This window comes from Polyergus mexicanus, unplaced genomic scaffold (genome assembly GCF_030449975.1).
Source record: "Polyergus mexicanus isolate NDT 795.1 unplaced genomic scaffold, iyPolMexi1.0 SCAF_9, whole genome shotgun sequence".
In the NCBI taxonomy this organism is placed as follows: Eukaryota; Metazoa; Arthropoda; class Insecta; order Hymenoptera; family Formicidae; genus Polyergus; species Polyergus mexicanus.
Window position 1 is genome coordinate 1,784,360 of NW_027223329.1, and position 21,368 is coordinate 1,805,727.

General features: G+C 28.9%; 3 protein-coding genes across 11 annotated transcripts in view; 2 read left to right on the forward strand and 1 right to left on the reverse strand.

Moving 5' to 3' along the window:
* Nucleotides 1-110: 110 nt before the first annotated feature.
* LOC138936203 (putative ATP-dependent RNA helicase TDRD12) lies at nt 111-6,880 on the forward strand. 8 transcript variants are annotated; one of them, XM_070301397.1, is made up of 21 exons: nt 111-310; nt 611-821; nt 1,285-1,381; nt 1,517-1,592; nt 1,694-1,887; nt 2,038-2,324; nt 2,404-2,609; nt 2,729-2,888; nt 2,956-3,040; nt 3,225-3,389; nt 3,547-3,705; nt 3,799-3,951; nt 4,045-4,282; nt 4,384-4,527; nt 4,660-4,841; nt 5,003-5,128; nt 5,211-5,359; nt 5,430-5,603; nt 5,716-5,890; nt 6,161-6,340; nt 6,420-6,880. In XM_070301397.1, exons 3-21 carry the CDS (start codon nt 1,337-1,339, stop codon nt 6,639-6,641), a joined length of 3,120 nt encoding a protein of 1,039 aa, XP_070157498.1. In that variant the 5' UTR covers nt 111-310; nt 611-821; nt 1,285-1,336; the 3' UTR covers nt 6,642-6,880. The 8 variants fall into 8 exon arrangements, with proteins under 8 accessions (XP_070157498.1, XP_070157499.1, XP_070157500.1 ...); XM_070301398.1 differs by having other exon boundaries at nt 1,290-1,381; XM_070301399.1 differs by having other exon boundaries at nt 1,315-1,381.
* On the reverse strand, nt 6,765-9,799 carry LOC138936204 (transcription termination factor, mitochondrial-like). 2 transcript variants are annotated; one of them, XM_070301406.1, is made up of 6 exons: nt 8,881-9,799; nt 8,531-8,627; nt 8,286-8,439; nt 7,683-8,012; nt 7,283-7,574; nt 6,765-7,089 (listed from the first exon to the last, which is right to left on the reverse strand). In XM_070301406.1, exons 1-6 carry the CDS (start codon nt 9,502-9,504, stop codon nt 7,057-7,059), a joined length of 1,530 nt encoding a protein of 509 aa, XP_070157507.1. In that variant the 5' UTR covers nt 9,505-9,799; the 3' UTR covers nt 6,765-7,056. The 2 variants fall into 2 exon arrangements, with proteins under 2 accessions (XP_070157507.1, XP_070157506.1); XM_070301405.1 differs by having other exon boundaries at nt 6,765-7,574.
* Nucleotides 9,800-10,587: 788 nt separating this feature from the next.
* Nucleotides 10,588-21,368, forward strand: part of LOC138936417 (venom dipeptidyl peptidase 4) — a 315,499-nt gene continuing 304,718 nt past the window's right edge. Inside the window, exons 1-2 of the mRNA XM_070301827.1 lie at nt 10,588-10,604; nt 13,018-13,320. Of these exons, the coding sequence (XP_070157928.1) occupies nt 13,132-13,320 (189 nt within the window). The 5' untranslated portion in view covers nt 10,588-10,604; nt 13,018-13,131. The remainder of the gene's footprint in view (nt 10,605-13,017; nt 13,321-21,368) is intronic.

The following is a 21,368-nucleotide window of genomic DNA, read 5'->3' on the forward strand; positions in this document are numbered from 1 at the left end:
AATTTCAGCCTAAAATCTATCTCCTTTAAATTCTGCGCATTTTTCTGCGCAGACGCTCGATGCTTAACGCTGCTGCCATGTAAAGGCACCTTTAAACTTGTAAACCACATATTTGATTGGCCGCGTTCAGCAGAGAAAGCACTCATTGTCATTTATCGTCTTATCAACACTCGACGTTGATCAGTTCTAGAAGTAAGACTCTAAGTGTTTCAATCAATTTCTTAAATTATATCTATATATCACGTTGCTGTTGCTGGCGCGAAACACTACCATGTCTCTTGGTGTTTTTCAAAAGAATGGCTTTATGGAGGTAAAGTAGTAACAGAAATCTTTCTCCTAATTTTAATTTTATATTTTGAGATATATATTGTATTATTACCATCGTTATCTTGTTTAACTGTGTATTAAGATTCGGCGTTTTTCATTAATGAAATCTCTTATATTATTCCAAAGGTCTCCATTCCCATTTTCATTCGCTCTATTCTGAAATATATCATAATTATTATTATAATTATTATCGATATTTGTTTTGGGTGAGAGAGAATATGATTCTCTCAGAATTTCTATTTCTCTCTTAAGCCTTTCCTGATGAACACGTTACAATTTGTAGATGGGAAGATCTGATTGGTTCGACAATTCCAAACTTCTTTTAATAAGAATACAAATATCAATGTAAACAAATTAAAAATATCATTTACGAGCCAGCGCAATTTTTATGGTTGGATTTACAATAGGTGTAGTAAGCCTCAAGCCATAAGAAATTGATCAATCACAGTCAAATCTGAGAAGAATATCAATGAGGAAATAATCAATTGTTATTGGTAATTTTTTTACGGCTTAAGGCTTACTATAATATTGTAGTAGCTACCTATTATAGATTGTAGATCCGGATTAACGTGCGTACCTTATTGTAATTAATCAAAAATTATTACTGTGAAAGCGAACGTTTTTCGGACCCTTTCTTTGGACCATCTTCAAGAATACAGTATTTTTTTTCTTCTTTTACCTCTTCCGGAAAAAGGCATGACAGATTCCCTAACCTTCACAAGTGGCATCTTTGTTTAGCAGACGCTATCAGCGCTAACAGTGTCGTTCTATCTTTATTACTTACCAAAAGTTGAACAAGGACAGAACACCCCCGTAGCGCTAAAAGCGTGCTCCTTGAACCTAACCTTTAACGCTTAATAACTTTTTTTATACTATCGAGCAACAATTTTTACTTTTCAAATCTTTGTTTTTATGCAAAAAGATATCAATTAAATGCATTTATCAAAATTTAAATAGAATAGGTCAAACTAAACGTTTACATCAAAGATTCTAGTCTGATGCATAAAAAATGCCAGTTATTGTCGGAAAATCTGCAACTGTGTATAATCAAAAGGTAAGATAAAGTGTGACAGACATGCAATCAACATAGAAAATAATAGAACAAAAAAAATCCAAATCATATATTAGTGAAATAATTTAAACATAAAAAAAAAAACATAAAAAAGACACTTGTGAATCTTTTAAACAGGATCATGAAACGTCACAAAGTTCCTTACTTCAGAATCATCGAGTACAAAAAGTAGTTGAATCTCTCAATCGTGAAGGTAATATTCATGGACATTTAACAATTTAGACATTTAGAGCAATGTAATATATCATGAATAAAATCATCCATCTGTATGTTAAAAATCTATATTGTATTTAGTTTCAGATATTATTCCTACTACAGTCATAGCAATTAAAGTAACGAGTATACAAAATCCACACATTATAAGAATTTATGAAATTAACCAATATGCAGACAAACTTGATAGAATTCAAAGAAAATTGTTGAGTTTCGTGAAAACTGAAGATTATTTGAAAGAGAAACATAATGTAGAAAATCCTAAAGTTGGTGATGTAAGTTTTATATCTAATATTTATTATATTTAAATTATAACTAATATAGCATTTAATATCACATAAATTAATTGCATAACATAATTGCATATATAAAATAAATTATATATACTTAAGATAAACAATCTTTTCTATTATATTTATTTGCAGACAGTTCTTATACAAAGTAGCCAATGTAAGAATGAGGTGGAGTTACCATCATTTGTTTGCCGAGGTTTAATAACGCATATTAAAAAAGAAAACGAGATATTATATTATATTCTTTTGGTGGATCATGGTACTGGCATAGAATTAACCAGGGATCAATTTTGTGTGGTGCCACATAACTTTATTCCTGAAGAATATTTAACAAAAACTATCGGTGTGTATAATATTTTGCCAATTCGCATGAAAAAGGACATTTCAAGTGATTTCAATAGTTCAAACTCTGCAGCAATGTAAGTTTTGTTATTTTTAATACTATTTCTTTAATAAAATTATTTAATATAGTTATTCAAAAATAGCTATTATTTAAAGTGTTGTACCAGAATGGAGTGAAGAAGCAATTCAATATGCCAAAGATTTATTGCATGGATCTAAAGTCATATACTTTAATCATTTAATCACGGATGAGAAGAATGGAAGAGAATATGGGGAATTTTATCTTAGCTTTGATAATGTTGATATCATACCGTTAAGTGAAGCTTTAACTATTAATTATTATGCAATTTATATGAAAGAAGGTACATAGAGATATTATATGTAATTATTATAATATTCCTATATGAAAGATTTATCCATTAAAATATATTTAATAACATTCATATAATGTACAATGTTTCATAGTGTAATTATTATCTAGATTTATTACAACTTTTTGAAAACTATACTCATTCTAAGGAAAATATAAAAGATCACATTATTCATATTAAGTTTTCACATAATAGAAGAAATAGAAATAATGCAATACAAATTGTGAATCATGCACAAAATAATTATCCCCTTAGGGAATTATATCTAAGGTAAGAATATTATTTTCAAAATTTATAGAGATTTATATTTCTTATATTTCTTACCATATTTTTGCAGTGAGAAAGTTTTGATACAGAGCACAATAAACTGTGGGATTTTAAGTGATGTTAGAGATCTTGGGTATCCTAAAGGAATACATGAGGTAATATATAAGTATATAATAATATACTAATATATATAGTGAAATATACTAATATATGCTATACTAATAATATACTAATATATATAGTGAAATTTAGTAGTTGGTAGGTAATTGATTAAGAGCATGTACTAAGAGAGAGAATACATGTATTAAATATAATAATCTTTTAATATCTTTATTTTAGGGTTGGAATGAATATATCAAATCTTCAAGACCAAGAAAGCTTCAGTCATATATATGGCCAGCTATAAATAATGGTTTAAATGTTGTAGCTATAGGATCATCACAATGTGGTAAAACTAGTGGATGTGTAATGGCTGTTTGTGGTTTAGTAGCTATGCGTCAAAATGTAACAATTTCCTTTATTTAATAGAGAATAATTGAGAATATTAGAGTTTAGCATTCTGAATTGTCTTATCAAGTCGCAACATAAGTGAAATATTGATTTATATTATGAATAACATCCACATAATCTTTGAAATTGATACGATATCACAATATTTTAGGAAGTATCATATAGCGCAACTCGTCCACTAGCATTAATTTTGTGCTCCTCGTCTCTTGATGTAATCAGTGTTCACTCAATGTGCGTATCATTCCTGCGTTCTTTTGACAATATAAATGCTGTACGAGCATTTAATGGCATGACGTTTATATCAGTAGCGGTAAATTTATTTATATACACTTTCAGAAAATATTTAGTAAACATTTCATCAAGAAATGATACGTGAAAAGTAATCACTTTTGCTTTTTTTCAGGCATCCATTTATAAAGGATGTCAAATTCTAGTAGCTACACCGCGATATCTAGCTCGATTCTTGAATGAAAATAAAAATTTACTGTCATTTGACAATCTCTGTTATTTAGTTTTGGACAATGTTGATACAATTTTAAATAACTATTACGATTCGGTAAGAGAGAGAATAGGAGTTGAATTATATTAATTTTTTTTTTTAATTTTATTATTAGCATTATTTGAAAAATCTAATAAGAAATTTTAATAGATAGGAGAACTATTTAAGAAACATAACATCATCAAAAATCGTGAAGCACAACATAATAGATTATTACAAATAATAATTACGGGAACAATATGGACACGTGACATGAAGAAATTTATTTTGTATGCAATGTATAATCCGTTTATATGCATAGCATCATTCCTAGAAGCCATTATCTTTAAATCTGTGCATCCACAATTATATATTTTGAAATCTATATATAAAAACCAAAAAATATCAGGTAAGAAAACTATAAGATTGGTATTATGGCTGTATTAATGTTGATTACCTATAGTGTAAAAAAAATATTATCTTTTTATTCTTTTTTTAATAAACTATTAGATATGATAAAAGATGATTATACTACATTGAAAACAATGATAATATGTATAAATACCGAAGAAGCCGAAGAGTTAAATGACTTTTTACTTTCGACAAAAAAAACTCTGCTAATTCACGAAAAGATGAAATCATCTGATATACGAGGTACAAGAGTGACATTTTAATTACATTCAGAATATTTTATTTTATCTTTATATTTAGATTTACTAATAATTAATTTAATTAGTATGTTTTTAAAAAATTGTTCTTAATTGAAAATTCACATGTATTTCGCAGCATTACAAGAAAATTGGAAAGCATGTGTACGTGGCTTATATCCAGTACTCATATGTACTGATGCAGTTCTATCTGACTTAAATTGTACTAATATTCAATGGCTGATACACCATTCTGTACAGTTAAAATTAAAAAATCTATTCAATTATAGATTCTCTGTACTTTTAGATAATTTGACACAGGTAATTGTTAAAATATATCTAAAATTAAAAATAAAAAGATTTTTTCTGTTCTTAGTTTATTAAGCACACATTGTACTATTTAATATTTATATTTAAATATATCATGTATATCATGTATCTATGTATATATTCTGCAATTAATATATTTTTATAAATTTAAGGATGTTACAAATTGTAAATTTAGTATACTTATCGATGAAAACAATAATCTACAATTTCCGAGTTTAATAAGAATGATGCAACGAATGAAAGTTGTGATATCTCCAGACTTGTTGGGTAAAAGTGATGTACGTTAACAAAATATTATTTGTTAAAATATCAATATTTAGTTTCCATAAAAATATAGTTTTTTATCAAATATAATTGTAGCAAATAGCAATTACATTAGAAAAGGATAAAAAAGAATATGCTTTATGTGATAATATGAAATCGTTTGGCTTCTGCCGTGAGAAAAATGTTTGCGTATTCAGGCATTATATGCTTCCTAAAATTGATGCACCAATGACAAACATACAGATGTAAGTAATTCTCTATTATTTAGTGTATCGATATATAATCAATGTATATTACAAGATCTCATTTTCATAGAAATGATAAGGTGATGTTGATGCTGATGTATGTTCACGATACGACGCATTTTTCTGCAAGAATAATTGAACACATGCCACAATCGAATGGGTCAAAGCAAATAAAATTTTTTGACACGGAGTATATGAAAATTGCATTTAAAATACAAGAATATTATCAAAATGTCGAAAATAGGTATATATGACATTAAATAATTTTTATTTTTTTTTAAATATTATATTGTGTTCATCCTACATTTTTTGAGCTTATTTATGATATATTTTCTTAATATAAACAATTATTACAGAAAAGTATGTATCTCGACGAATGTAGGTGATATTTGCGGTCTAGAGGAATCTATCGACACATTTAAACGAGTACAAATTATGCGCATTAGAAATGATAAAAATATTTCTGAAGATAAAGTGAAGTTTGTAGATGTGAGATGCATTGATAGTGGTATTATACATGAACATGTTGATGTAAGATCACTATTTTATAAAGCTTATATCAAATCAACTATCTATATTAAACATCTATATTAAATATTCAACTGAATAATATAAAAATTATAGTTTCTATGTATGTGTGCGATAGGTTCACATACATAATTTTTTTATAATTTTTTATTATTTTTTAGATAATTATTTTTAATTTAAGTAAATTCTACGGGATGTATAAATGTGGGAGTCTGTAAGCATATTCTTATTGCTTTTCTTTTTGTTATAAACTTATTATTTTTGATATTTTAGGTATACAAATTAATGCATATTCCAGAGGAATTATCAAGTCTTCCAACACATATTGTTGAAATATTTTTAGCTGGTATAGAACCACATGATAAAGAATATATGTGGAATTATTATACTAATCAAGCAGTTCATGAATGGTTCGAAAAAAATTTTGATGAAAGATCTTATATTATTGGGAAAGTAAGTTTTTACATGATTATGAGTGAGAAATATACAATACAATAAAAGAAAAGAAAATACGTCAATCAATTATTCACAGGTTTGTCTTCATCTTGGAAACACAATATGGTTAGATGATCTCCAAATTGGAACAAAATTGCTTGGCTACTCTGACATAATAGGATCTTCTTTGAAAAAGGAACTTCTCATTAAAAATTTTGTTATTCTGAATGACAATCACATACCAGACTTGTTCAAACTTTGCAAGAACAGTGGTTTGATAGAAACCAATGGGCATGACATTAATGTAATGCCCAAATAAAGTATGGTCTTTTTGCTATTATTTGTATTTGTTATATTTGTATATTTACAAAACTACATAACAACATTTAAGAAAATTAAACTTCTCGATATACACTTGTAAGAAAAATATTGATACGATATATTTCTGTTTTTAATATTTTCGTTTTTTTATTTTGTACTTTTGATACTCTTGTTAACTTTTTTGGGACTATTGTACTTAATGAGCTATGTGAATAAAAGTGAATCATTAATTTTTCAACAGAAGATAGACACAGCATTTATTTACTTATTAAAAATCAATGTCAGAACATAAGAAGTAGGATATAGATAATACAAAAACGCAAGTATGCTATGTATATTATTAACACAATATCGAACTTTCGATACAAGGTTTGTCTCAATAACATAGCACAGATAACCAGGTCTTTGCTATCTCATTCTTCCCGCTTGGTTAAATTCGTCTCTGTCTAAAATCTCGGAATATATTTCTGCTTTTATGTCAACTTACATATTATAAAAAAATAATTGTTAATTTGAAGAATAAATTTATTACAATACTGATTTTTGTGCAAACTAATATTTTTCAAATTTTTCATATTTATATAATTTATGTTTTATATATTCATTCAAGTCTTTTTGAGAATATATTATTACACTGACCTTTAGTGGCAGGCCGGCTTCTTTTAACATTTCAATCCGTTTTCGTAGAGTTTCCGTATTGAAATAAAAAACTCGTGCATAACGTAATATTTCATCACCCATTATGCCATTCCGTTGTAGTAAATCGATCAATTGATTTATTTTTTGTATGTTTACCCGTAGGATAGTCGGCCATTTTGCAATCGCTTGTTCAAGGAGTTTTTCATCGACATTTAACTTATTGATTAAATATTCTTTAACATCTTGATGATCTTGCAATACTTCACGTTTTAGATGATTTTTTTCTATATGTCTATATAAGAAATAATTTGAAAATATAGTCAAGATGTTTTATAATTATTCTTCATATTACTAGGCTTTCTGTTATCATTCTTATGACTTTCATGTCACTATTACATACCGTTCAAAGGACTGTTCAGCTAATGCCAGCACAGCAACTCTCGGAACAAGACGTTCTTTCTTCAAACGTTCAATTCGATTCTGTACAGTTTCCACGTTGAAATAAAAAATTCGTATATGTCGTAATATCTCGTCGCTAGTAATTCCATTTTGGTGTAATATGTTAATTAGCCGATTCAATTTCGATAAGTTCACCCGTAAAATACCCGGCGATTTTGTGATCGTGAGGTTGAGCGTTTCTTCATCGACCTTTAATTTACTCATCAAAAATTCACTAACACTTGAATGATTCCTCAATAAACCGCGTTCCACATTATTTCTTTGAATTGCTCTGTGTACATGAAGAAATCGATGATAATTTACGTCACTCTATTCAGTTTACGTGCATTTCGAGAAATTTGCGTAAATATTTTTTTTTTTATATTTAAAAAATATAAAATATAAGTTAAGAAAACAACAGGAATTTAGAATGGTAAATATAATATCTTAAATCTAGTTTTGACAAAGTGACAGCAATAAAATATATGATAATTAATTTCAAGAATAAGATAGCTATAATATAAAAGATAAGAATAGAAAGATATTCTACTATAAAGTAATCTACCTTGCTATAACCCTAAGAGGACACCTTATAGCCCATGTTTTTACCTCTAAATTTCCTGTATCTTTATACAATTCACATCTGTGACGTATATGATTTTCGCTGTATCGAAGTACCCATAAATCTTTCATTATATGCTTGTTACTTACATCATATTCTGTAAAAATATAGATTTTATTTAGTTTATTCAAATATTTATAAACGTTTTTCCCCTATTATAATTCAATTTTTTTATATGACTTCCTTACCGTGTAATATATTTAACTTTTTGTCTATGTAAGAAATTGGAATTTTCAATAAAAAAGTATACCGTACTGTTAATTCGCATAATTTTTCTATGCTACACTGGAAAGAAATATTATTTTAAAACATGTATATAAAATCATATATAACATAATATAGTATATTATTGAATCATAATGAATATTTGTATCATACATAATTAAACTTTATTTTTAATTTTCCATATATTTTAAATACGTTTTCTTATGAAAAAAAATTACTTTTTATAAAATATTCCACTTTTTGCAATTTACTAACAGTGCATTTGCACACTAATATACCCAGTAATTTAATATTCATTACATTAAATTTGTACCTCTAATCTATGAGCAAGATGTTCAATCTTGTTGTAAGTATAAGAACCCATATCATTTTGCGTATAAAATACAAAATTTGCTAATTCCTCTTGAGTCAAACGTAACCATGGTATAAGTTGATCATTGTTCATATTAAGTATTTTAATACAATCGAGCTTATCTTTGAGTTTATTGTTTTCATGTGCCAATAACCAGGCATTCTTCACAATAGTATTTTTCTGCACATTAGTGTCTATGAGATTGTAATAATTGTTCAAAACATTTGCTCTGGTTCTCTTTTTAAGTTGAGGATTGTCTGCGATAATTTTGTTAGTCTCGGCTGTTGTTGTGTCCAATATTTCTTTAAGAGTTTGCACCATAATTCGTATGATGGGCTTGTAGTTTATTACATACGCATTGTAATTTGATACTTCGCAAGTATGATCCCCCAATAAATCCATATCTTTGTACAGTAATCTGTTTTGCGAAATAAATCTAATTGACAAATGTGATGGCACAGGAAGCTTCAAAAGCTGCAGTTGAGGCTGACGTTTCAGTAGGAGATTCATGATCACTCGCTGTACAATTGATCTGGCCATATTCTTGATAAATTTTATATTATTTCTAAATCTTTCTTGTTTCATAAAAAATAAATTTCTAGTCAACGTATTTTTCCACACACAGGAAATATAATAGAATCTTTATTTCGCATGATCATTGTTCTTCTTAGCTATTAACTTATCTTAACCTATACGTGTTTAAGTGCGAAGTATCACGTATTTAGCAACACAATACACACTGTATGTTATATAATATTTATTTTTGCTATTTAAATAAGTTACAGTAACTTGAAACCAATTTAATTTGTGCGCGTTAAATGCTTAAATTTAATCTTTAAATTTATTTAAAGTCGATGAAAACACCTCTCTATATTTACAACTTTCCTCTATCTGAAGAATATAGAACTGTAATATAGTAGATCACATAATCCATTACCGACAGTATATTACGTAAGTAAACATTTTCTTCTACGTATATGTTAGAATCAAATATGTTAATCCGATTTAAGAAAAAAATTAATTTTGATAAAATAGTATAATAAATAAATATTGGAGATAAAAGAAAATTAAAAAAAAGAAAAAAAAAGAAAATATTTTTCTATATAATTTTAATAATTTTGTAAAATCATAAAATTTTTAAAAAAGTTTTTTAATTATTATTATATAAATTTTTTCAAATTTAATACCGAAATATTATTATTACACCGGGTCTGTAAAATGAAACACTAATAAATAATACATTGTTTTTTTTTTTTTTTTAAATTAGAACGATCATAAAGAATAAACAATTCTCGTAAATTAAATGTTAAATCCGTATTCTTCAAATAATCCTCGATAATTAGAAGACATGTCGCTTTTTTCTCCAATTTTATCTATATACAATATAAGCTTCCATTTTGAATCATCTTATTTTTCTTTCACGAAGGAAAGGATTGATAAGGGATTAGCCGCAAATCTTACGCAAATTATGTTACGTGCTCGCTGGCTTGGCATCGGCTCAGCTGAGCGGCCATAATACCGATAAGCCGATGTCAAACAGCGTGTCATGCCCATGTGTGCACGAGCGTTTCAACGTAGATCGTAGATCCTTTCTCCTACGCCTGTCAGTCGGAAAACAGCGGCGTTCCGTGTCGCTTTAAAAGTTTCGCGGTCGGAGACTATACGCAAACGCGAGAAAATTCACGGTAAAAATTTGTTAGTTTCAACGAATTATCGAGAAATCGATGTAAATTTCAGGTTGCGAATCATAAGGCAATAAATATGACATCATTTATTTGTTTGTTTAAAAAGAAGACAATCGAAGCAATAATGTAAAGTTGTAAAAGACTCGACGCGTTATTTTTAAAAATTGTTTTAAAATTCATTTCTAGAGGATTCTATCACTGAAATTGACCGGAAGTTTTGCTACATCCTACGTATGCTAACGATGCCAATTTATGAATCAGTCAGTGTTATTCAATCATTCGTAATTTCTAATTACCGTAGTAATTATATATTATCTTGCAAAAGTGTTATTGTCTCCGTGTAGACAATATTATTGTTGTTGTATTACTGTGTCGATATGTTGCGGCGCTATTTTGTATTAGCTTATTTATATAATTTTATAAAATTATTTTAAAAATATTATTTATCATACACAACACACATGTAAGAGATTTTAAATTAATCAATGTAGAAAATGATGAAAAACTAAAAATTTTGACAATTTACAGGACTTTTTTCCACTATTTTCACATATGTCTCTTCGAGATAACAAATACCAAATTCAATTAAAAACAAAGTACCAACAAATGTACGTTGAATATGTAATTTCATCAAGATCTTTCGGAATGTTCTTTTGGATGCGGAGACTGCGAATTTTATTCCGTTCCCTCAATGTAGACTAGTATGCTAACAGTATATATATATAGGAAGATTGTGCTTTCACTGAGAATCACGAGAGTTGCCACGTGATATATTCTCATAGAAATCAATTCGCATCATCCACAGACAGATATGCGCGGTTGCGTTCTGCTTCGTGAAAGTTTTAGCTATAGATTGCGTGGAATTTCGTACAAAAGTAAGAATTATAATAAAAAGATTTCGCACTTTTTGAATCAGTTATATTTTTTTACTAGAATTTTCTAGTGATACTCTTCATTGAAAACTAGAATAATTTTTATCTCTCTTCATCTCGTTTCTAAAACTTTTCATGCATCTATTTTATCGATTATCGTGTATTTTGTAAATTTACTTGCGCGGATAAAGCTTCGTAGGATAGTGTGAAATAAAGTTGGCGATTTCAATGAGTGTTTTCCAGATTGAAGGAGAAATGTAAGAATGAGACTCCATCAAATTATACTGAAGAAATAGAGCGACTAATTAATGCTCGCGGTTAAGACATTAATGTATATGTGTTGATAAGTTGAATCAATATTATGCTTTGAGTGTTTCTTTGACTGAATTGAAGAACTTAGTTTTAATTAGAAATAAACTCTGCAAAAATAATGAATGTTATTTATGCATAGTGACGGGTAAGATTATCGGCGGCGTGTTAAAATCGACTTGGAAAAAATAGAACGGATTAAATGTATGTAAATGTACGATTTTATAATGCTTGACACGGTCTTCTTGTTGATAATTCGTTATCTTCGTACTTTCAGATATATGTGTTTTGTGTACGTACGTGTAATAAATATTTTAACGCGAAGAAAATAATATGCATCGCAAGTATATAGATTGAGTTCATTAATGTCATTTTTCATATATTTTTTAGATAAATATTTTTTATTCTCTTACCTATTCCTAAGATAATAAGAAAATTACGTAACAGTTTAAAATATATCCTAAACTTCTCTCTCTCTCTCTCTCTCTCTCTCTCTCTCTCTCTCTCTCTCTCTGTGTATAAAATTGAATGTATATAGATTTTATATAATCTCACAATGTAGAAAATTAAAACGTAATCATCATAAATTATAAATAATTATTTAATCAGAAATTTGTGTTACTAGATTAGAACATGTGTCCGAATGTTCCAAGTGCAATTTAATCGTAATGAATGTATTTCTGTGTCTGGGATTACGTCAAGTTTCCGGCGACGTTGAATCTATTAGAATCTCGTTTAACGGGGACTATTCTGTTCACTTACCATAATCGCAATGTGCAAAGTGATTACGTGAAGGATAATGTGTCAAGTCATATCGAAATCGTGGACGGATTATCTAAATATTCTAAATACGTGTTTTTCAAATAAGTCAAAAATCTTCCGGTTGTATCTAATAAATAAATAAACAAGGTAATATTAAAAATAATATTTTCTCTCATAAATTACGATTATCGCACGTAAATTCCTTAATTAAATGCATAATATAAATTTACTAATATATTAATAAATCATTATTATTTTCTCATGTCATTATCGTTAACATCGTTAACAGCATTGCTATCCCGCGTATATTTTGTTATTAATTGTAAAATAAATTACTGTCTTATTAATATATTGACAAGTGTTGATGTAATCGAAAGTGCGAAATATTTTCTGTTTTCATGTTATTGCCGTATCGTTAGATTTCTCTCTACGTTATTTATCTCTCTGTATCATTTGTCATCTGTTGACAGTGTTCGATAGAATTACTTCCGTAACAGATGCGAATGACGACGTCGCTTTTCGCAAATGTGCGCGCGTTAAAATATCAGTGATTGTTAACGAAAGGGAAAATCTTCAGGAAAAGAATGGCAGTGAGATATTATGCGCATCGATACGCGACGCGATTAACGGACGAGAAAAACGGCGATGCAAATGTCAGTAGCGAGAATAGTGACATGGAGGATTATTATCCGCTGATCCACCATACTATGAACAGTACGATAGTTGAAGTGAATGCGCGTAGGCGAGAAAGAGAAACTGGTTGGGACGAGACGGTAAGATTACTTTCTCCCTCGTTTTTTAGCTTAAACATTATTACAAGTGTGTGATAAGTCTTTATATTATCTCGAGAAAACCTAAATTTTTATAACGACAGAGAATCACTTTTTGAAGATTCATTTCCGCTTCTTCTTTTGAATATATCGTAGTTACGCGTGATAAATTGTCATGTTATCTCGTGTAGTATGCAAAAAATTATGTTTTCTAATTATTAAATATTAATATTTATATTTAATTCTCGTGTGTGTAATTTTTTATTTTATTGCGGCTTGATATAGTGTTTACTGACAAGCCCTACTTCGTGAAGAGCGAAGATTATAAATAATTACGACTTTAAGCATAAATTTGGCACAACAAAAAGCTAAGATCATATCGCAATAATAAATATCAATGTCAATATTGAGAAATGTGTCCTTGACAAATAATAGCTTAATCGATATAAAAATTTTATATTTAAATGTAGAAATATACGATTAAAATTAACCGACACCTTGATCCCGCAACTTGACTCTGACACTTGAATTTTATTCTTCGAGAGTGCTGTAACCGATATTTACAGCTTTTTCTGAAATATATCTCTTCGCGTTATCGCAGAAATTAAAGATAGGAAATATTCCATTGAGAATAATTAAATAAGAAGATCTAATTCACGTTTTAGCATTATTCACAATATAATGGATTTACAGAAATTTCAATATTATATGTAATATTACGTGTGCGTACGAAATGTTATAATTCCCAATGCGTGAATCGCTTTTATATGGTTTATTGCAATTTGTAGCATGCGGGAGAACAAATGATGTTTGTGAAATCTGCTTAGAAGATTACATTTGCGTACGGCTGATTAAAGCCAGGTATTAAAAGATTACACGTTCATACATTATTAGGGGATTAAAACATCGCAGGCGATTTTAGATCTCATTAAACGCATCGAATCATGTCGTTCGGCAAAATCTTTCACTGCAAATTTCATTAAGAAGATAAATAACATGTATTCATAGTCACGACGTGGATCTTCCCGTAAATTAACATTGCGTCATATTTGCATAAATGAGCGTTTATCAAGTTATTATAATCAATTTTGTTTTTATTACGTAGACAAAGAGGGCAAAAAGAGAAAAAAAGCTCTGAGTTTTGACATTTGAAATAAATTCTGATGTCATTTTAAATATCTGGCATTTCGACATGTATTACATTATTTATATTTCATCGTTTGAAAAACGACTATTACGACTGTGAGAGTCGTTGTAACTTATTTACATAATTGTATGAGTAGCACGTACAGTCGTTAAATTGCTGTTGTACAGCTGATAGAAATAATCAGGTTAAATAATAATCAGCTGTGTTTTCTATTTTTATAAAAAGTATTAAAATTATTTTTTCATAATAAATAATTTGCGCTTTTCGACAATTATTTATTAATATGTATAGTGTTCTGATGATCATTAGTAACAATGAGGAAAAACCTATAATATCATTTTTTCTGATATTTAATGTATAAGGGCATTTGGAAAATTGCTTAATAAAATATCCATCAAATAAAGTATACCAGATGCTACGTGTTTCATAAACAAGATGTGATTCTGCATATTTGCATTAAATTTTGAGACTCAAAAATAGAGAGATATAAAAATATGTCCTTCATGTTTTTTATTTGAAAGAAAATATTAATCTATAGTATAGCCTTTTGTTTCTAATATCCGATTAATTAATACAGAGTGCCGGTTGAAATTTACATAAGAATCCACGGCTTAAACGATGTTATGGAGTTACAATGAAACACAGAACACTAATCGTCAAACTTTACGAGACGAAAGAGAAAGTCAAATTTTTTTTATATTTTTATATACTAGATATACAAAAATGTATTTCATATATATATATATATATATATATATATATATATATATATATATTGCGAGAATAGTATATTTGACAGTTCAATTTTACCCTGTATATTCTGTACAGGATTAGCGAAAAAATATATCTCGCCTAAAAAAAATATTATATAATTTTTCTTCTCTGACAATATATACGTAAATGTAGGCAAAAGGCAAAACACGGTACAGTGACTGACGAACTAAATTGTTTTGCATTTTATGAATTGCAAAACTAGAGAGATGTGGCCTTTACAGCTTCGTGGTGTTATCATAGACTTTGTCAGTTATCAGAAGGCTCCTTTCAAAAGCTAAGAGATGGCGCCACAATAATCTTAAAATACACTCTTATTTTATTATTACAAATTCTTTTACAATTGTTTTATTTATTTCTCATTATTATAACTACATATATATAGTCTTCTATATACAATTCTATATAAAATGTCAAATTTGTGAAATTTTTTATATTTAAGAAAAATTCTTTTAAATTAATTGTAAGATAAATATTTTATATTATCACATTAGATTTTAAATCAATATATATTTCCAAAGATATTTCCAAGATACTTTATCATTTTACTAGTTCTCTCGCTATTAAAAAAAAAAAAAAAAAAAAAAAAAAAAAAACCCAGAATTTTCGTTTCTTTTATTTTATTTTTCAATATCCGTATTTGTAAGAACAATTCGATAATATCGGGGCACCATGTATAATGTCCGTCGTTTGAAAAGCAAAAGATATTGCCTCGTCGCGTTATACTTTATATTCAAATGACTCAATTCGTTCGTAACATCAGTCCACATTGAAGTGATGTAAAGTTAGCGGACTGCGTTCGTCATCCTTACTAAATGAGATCTACGGTATCTGGAATTCGATATTGGTAGTCTGGAGCGAACGCGAATAACCCGGGCAACCTCGTTAGCTCTAGAAGATCTATGGGGAATATTGGAACATTACGTCAACTAACATCTGCCATAGAAACCGTGTAGGATAAATATTTTTGTTACATATAAAAAAAAAAATGAGAGAGAAAAAGAGAGATTTCTTTCTTTCCTCCAGAGATGCTTTTATATGCGAACTCGTGAAATCTAAATCTCTCGTCTCCCCCAACTGTCAAGGGACTCTGCAGAATTCTTTTCTTCGATAACATTTTCATGTTCTAATTTCCGAATTAAATATTAATTAAGTTATAAAAAATATTCAGCTATATATTAGATAGAATAAAGAAGAATATATTTCCTTTAACATATCTCTCACGCTTTATTACTGTTTTCAATACCGTGTCCGAAAAATTTTTAGCTATTAGCCTATTTTTATTATAAAAGCAATAATAAAATTTTGAACTCTGATATTAGGGATCGATTTGAAAGAAATCTCAAATTTTTTTATTTTTTCTAATAAAAAAATAATTTATTTTAATTCTCAAAACATTAACGCGAATTAAATCAATTTAATTATTTAATAATAGATTTCGTGCATTAAGTAATTTAAGACTTAATAATTAATATCTGCAAAATATATAATGTATTCTTCATTTCTTATAACTTAGAATATTATTTTTAGTAGGTATTTAACTTTCGCTCTTCAGTCATAAAAGAGCTGATATTTTTCAATTATTTATAGGTGTTTCCCAAGAGCATTAAGAAACCATTAGTACAATCCCATTTCCATTTTCAACTTATTCTTCACAAATCCTGCGGACAGACTTCTTTCCCGATAGATGCTGTGCACGAATTCGCAGAAAATCACGCGACACAATGCCTAGTATCGAACTCGGAGAGAGATAATCGATAAAAGCATATATGCAGACATTGTGGTACGTCAATCCGACGTCGGTGTCACATAAACTGTGAGCTTTCCAGCTAAGAGAGTGAGATGCAGTACGCCTAAGGGAACTATAAATCTAACTTCATCGTCGTCGACGTCCCAGTCACGTACCGCAGAGAGTTGCATTTCCGCCCCTCGCTCACCATCCCTTGCACCTCTCTCTTTTCTTTTTTTTTTTTTTTCGTTTACCATCATTCAATCGTATTGTGCGTAGCGCAGGCATTCGTATTTTTCTTTGGACTTGTTGCGTTTATCTACGGTTTATATACAATCTGGTTCTTCGTTTCTTTCTTTATGTTTCTTCTTAATGTCATGTCCAAACTCGATATGGATAAGAATTGCGTTACCCTTTACTTTGGATGCATTCGCATCTGAGAAAGATTTACGTAGCAATAATGTTTTATTTATAATCTAATAGATACCAAATTAAAAATCGAGAAATTTATTTAAAAAATTTCCAGATTATAAATTTTTTTATTATTATTTTTTTCCGACAATCTAGATATTTTTTCAATCGTATAACGTAGTATTTTGAGTTGAATCTTTATAAAACGACTCATTATAAATGAGTATTTTTATCTTGATACGTGGCAATCTTAATTATATATAGAATGAGTATATAGAAATGTCTTCAAGTTGTGTTTAAGATATCTCACGTATTAACACGTATTTCATTTACATCGTATTTATACATGTATCTTACATATTACATTGCATACTATCTTGAGACCGTTAATTCACGGCGACTGCAAATGTAGCTGGCCTACTAAACAGTCGAAACATAGTTTGGGTAAGATGTAATGCCGCCACGTTTGTAGAACGTGAACCTGTTACACCTGTTTTGCAGTGATAGATCATCATGATCTTGTTGTTGTTCCGTAAGAATAATAATGCCGCACTAACCCAGAGTTCAATGTAGAACGCGGAGATAATTTAGAATTTACATACTTATTATGCAGTAAATTATATATTATAATTATATTATTATAATAAACATTAATTATGCCATATTTATATCTATACAATTATATCCACTCTTCATTTCTTTGTATTTTAATATTAAAATAATTGTATCTAATCTGAATTTTTAAATTTATTATTATACATGAGATTGTCATTTTATCATTAAAAGCATTCGTCGCTTAAAATATATTACGAATTAAATATAATTATTTATATAACACAGACATTATATTATCGATTTATTTTCAATGTTACTAAATTTTTATAGATTCAACATCTGGTTACTACTACTCTAAATACGTGTAAGATAATGATAGTAGGATCCCGATCCTAGTCTCGATACTCTATAAACATAATATAAACTTTTAATGTCCTTTTAATGATTTTAGTGTCCAAAACTTCATTATCACTGCTTCGTTTCCCTTGCTGGTCGTAACGTAAGTTACTTTCTACAATGGAATATTACACGCGCACTCTGCTTCGAGGCTCCAAACTTTTTTAAATATATTTTTCTATGTGTCAAATATATTATTCCGTTAACATTTTCATTTATAAAAATCTCTGCTTTTCTACATTTCGTTGCGTGTTACGATAATGGTAAAAGTGTGTTCTAATATAGTATAGATACTTGTATAAATGAACCATGTATGACAGTCTTACAAGCTTAAATCGATAAATTTATGGATGAAAAGTTCGAAGAGAACATTTTCTACCTAATACAATAAAGCAAATTTGTCAGTTTTTTATTAAATAATTTAAAAATTTTGGAAACAGAGAGATGACATTTTGTCAAGAAAATTTGCAGATTAATCACATGAATCGCATAAATAGGCTCATATCAAGAATTTTACAAAATATTGTGGAAGTTTTAAATTGACGACTTTTGAAAGAAGATTTTACTAATACCGCTATAATTAAGATATCTTTGTAGTAAAAATATTAATAAATTAGTCGTTTAATTTAGTTATTTGTATAATATACAATAAATTTTTTTTTTTTTTCTTACAGAAATATTTAGTATAATTTTTATTTTAGAAAACTGAAATTTGCAGTTCTATTGTACAATTATTACAGAAGTAAATTCTCATACAATCCTCGAAACTTTTCTAAACGTTATTTCCATATACAAGCATCAAAAGCAAAATTCTAATAATATAACATCTACATTGCAATATAACCGATTTTATATCAAGAGAGAAAAGATGGTATTTAAGATAGATAATGGAAAAATTATATAATATTAATGTCATTATATATGTATATGAATCACATTGTTAATACAAGGATCTAGTATGAGGTGCAATTGACGCATACACATGTATAGATTTATATCTTCTAAAGACTTGAATTTTCTAAAGACTAGTTTGCCGATATTGTAAGATAAGCGAAGATAAGCGAAGATAAGCGATGCCATCGTCGGCGAAACATCGCGACGCGTCTTTACGCACGGAATTATTAATATGCACAGTGGCGGGTAACACGAATTTATGATAGCGCTCCAATAATGGTGTCGCTGAATTATTACCCGACACTGCAGCAAACCGTGTACAACAACGGGACGCACAGGCACGATCCCAAAATAATGGAGAGAGCAATGTCGGAGGTAAGCGTAACTTTGACGGCCCTATAAACATCCGGATGCGATTTACCGCGCGCGCTCGCGATAAGGCCACCCTCTTCCCTCTCCCAATCCCGTCGTCAAGAGCACCGGTCGGCTTCCTTATTATTATTAGTCATCGTGCCATTGTTTCGGGGGCGTGCGACAGGCGTAGCTTAACGTAGCCGCTTTTTATGTGTCGCGACGCGGAATTAAGCATGTACCCCAATTTACCTCGACGTACTCTCGAGGATCACTCGCAGAAGTGGCGCGGTGATGCTGTTTTGCATACGCGAGCTGTAAACAGAGCTTCGCTCTCCGCCAGCATAAATTGCAGTTATTTTTATGCTCTTGTGAAAAATGAGCTTTTTAAACTTGCATTTTTTTTTTTCTAATACCGAAAAGATACTGCCATGAATATCTTTTCGATATTAGAAAAAAAATTGCGAGTCTAAAAAGCTCGTCTTTTTCATGATATTTTCCGCGAATACGTTCGAAGAACGTCGAATTTCTTTTCCGGTGAGACAAAAATCCCGAATTTGACACGAACCATTCAAGATGGATGAATACGGATATATAAATTCTCTTTCTTACTGTCAAGTCACAGTTTGAAAAAATTGTATGTAAAATAATAGATCTCATTAGTTTTCAATTACAAATTCTTTTATGTTAAATAAAGAGAATTTTTAATATAAATTTATCGTAAGTTTTCATTGTAAACTTATTTGCCTCAAGTTATCCTCTTGAATATCGTATATATTTGGGAATTTTAAGAGTTTAATTTATTTTATTTTATAATTGATAAACTTTTTTTTATGAAATTATGTACTACAAATTAATGTTTTTTCATGACATTATAGGAAACTTAATTTTTAATATTAAACTGCGATAAAAAAAGTCAAAGTTAAAAGTGAACCAGGAATGTCGTTCTCTATTTCTTGTACTTATGTTTGATTCTTATACTTGCTCGTTATACTTATTACTCTAGTTTGCTATGTTTGTTACTTTATTTGTTGTTACTTTTGTAGCCATGGAATCATTGATTCAATGTTATATATAATATATCCGCAACTATCGCATTTATTTCTTTATGATATAATAAGAAAAACTTTTTTTCACACAACCCATAGTCAGTGCTGCTTATTTTATTTTTTTTCCGAGATTAAGCAACCTACAGATTTTATAAAAATATAACAGACAATTATTTTCAATCTTTTCAATAATCAAATCAATTTATCATTTTTTTCAAAAAAAAATCCTTGTTAGGATAAATATATTTAAAAGAGAAAGAGAGAATAAAAAAGTATGTCCCGCACATTGTAATATTTTTACCTTCGCTCCCGACACATTATGAGATGTTCGGGATCAAGACTTCAAAAGACACTCCGTTTAGTATGAAGTTGCCCACGGCAAATCCTTGTCTCGTAGACAAATGAAAGGGCCGGAGGCTGTACTTTCAGCCCTTTCAACCGACTGGCTGTGAGTGATTAAACGAAATATTGTATTGTATATATGCATTCTCTGTCGCTCCGTTACATTTACATCTTTGCAAAAGTCTTGTATTTCTTTTCTATATTTATATCTTAATATTTATTTGCGCGCATGTATTTATTTATATTCAGTTGCAAAATCTATTTCTCTTCTCGCTATTATTACGAATATATTCGTTTCGATCAAGAATACGAAAAATTAAATTAAATTAAAATTAAATTAAGTATACGCCTCGCTAACATTGATATTCTTTGATTATTTTCTTATACTTTGCCTCATCCTTAGTCG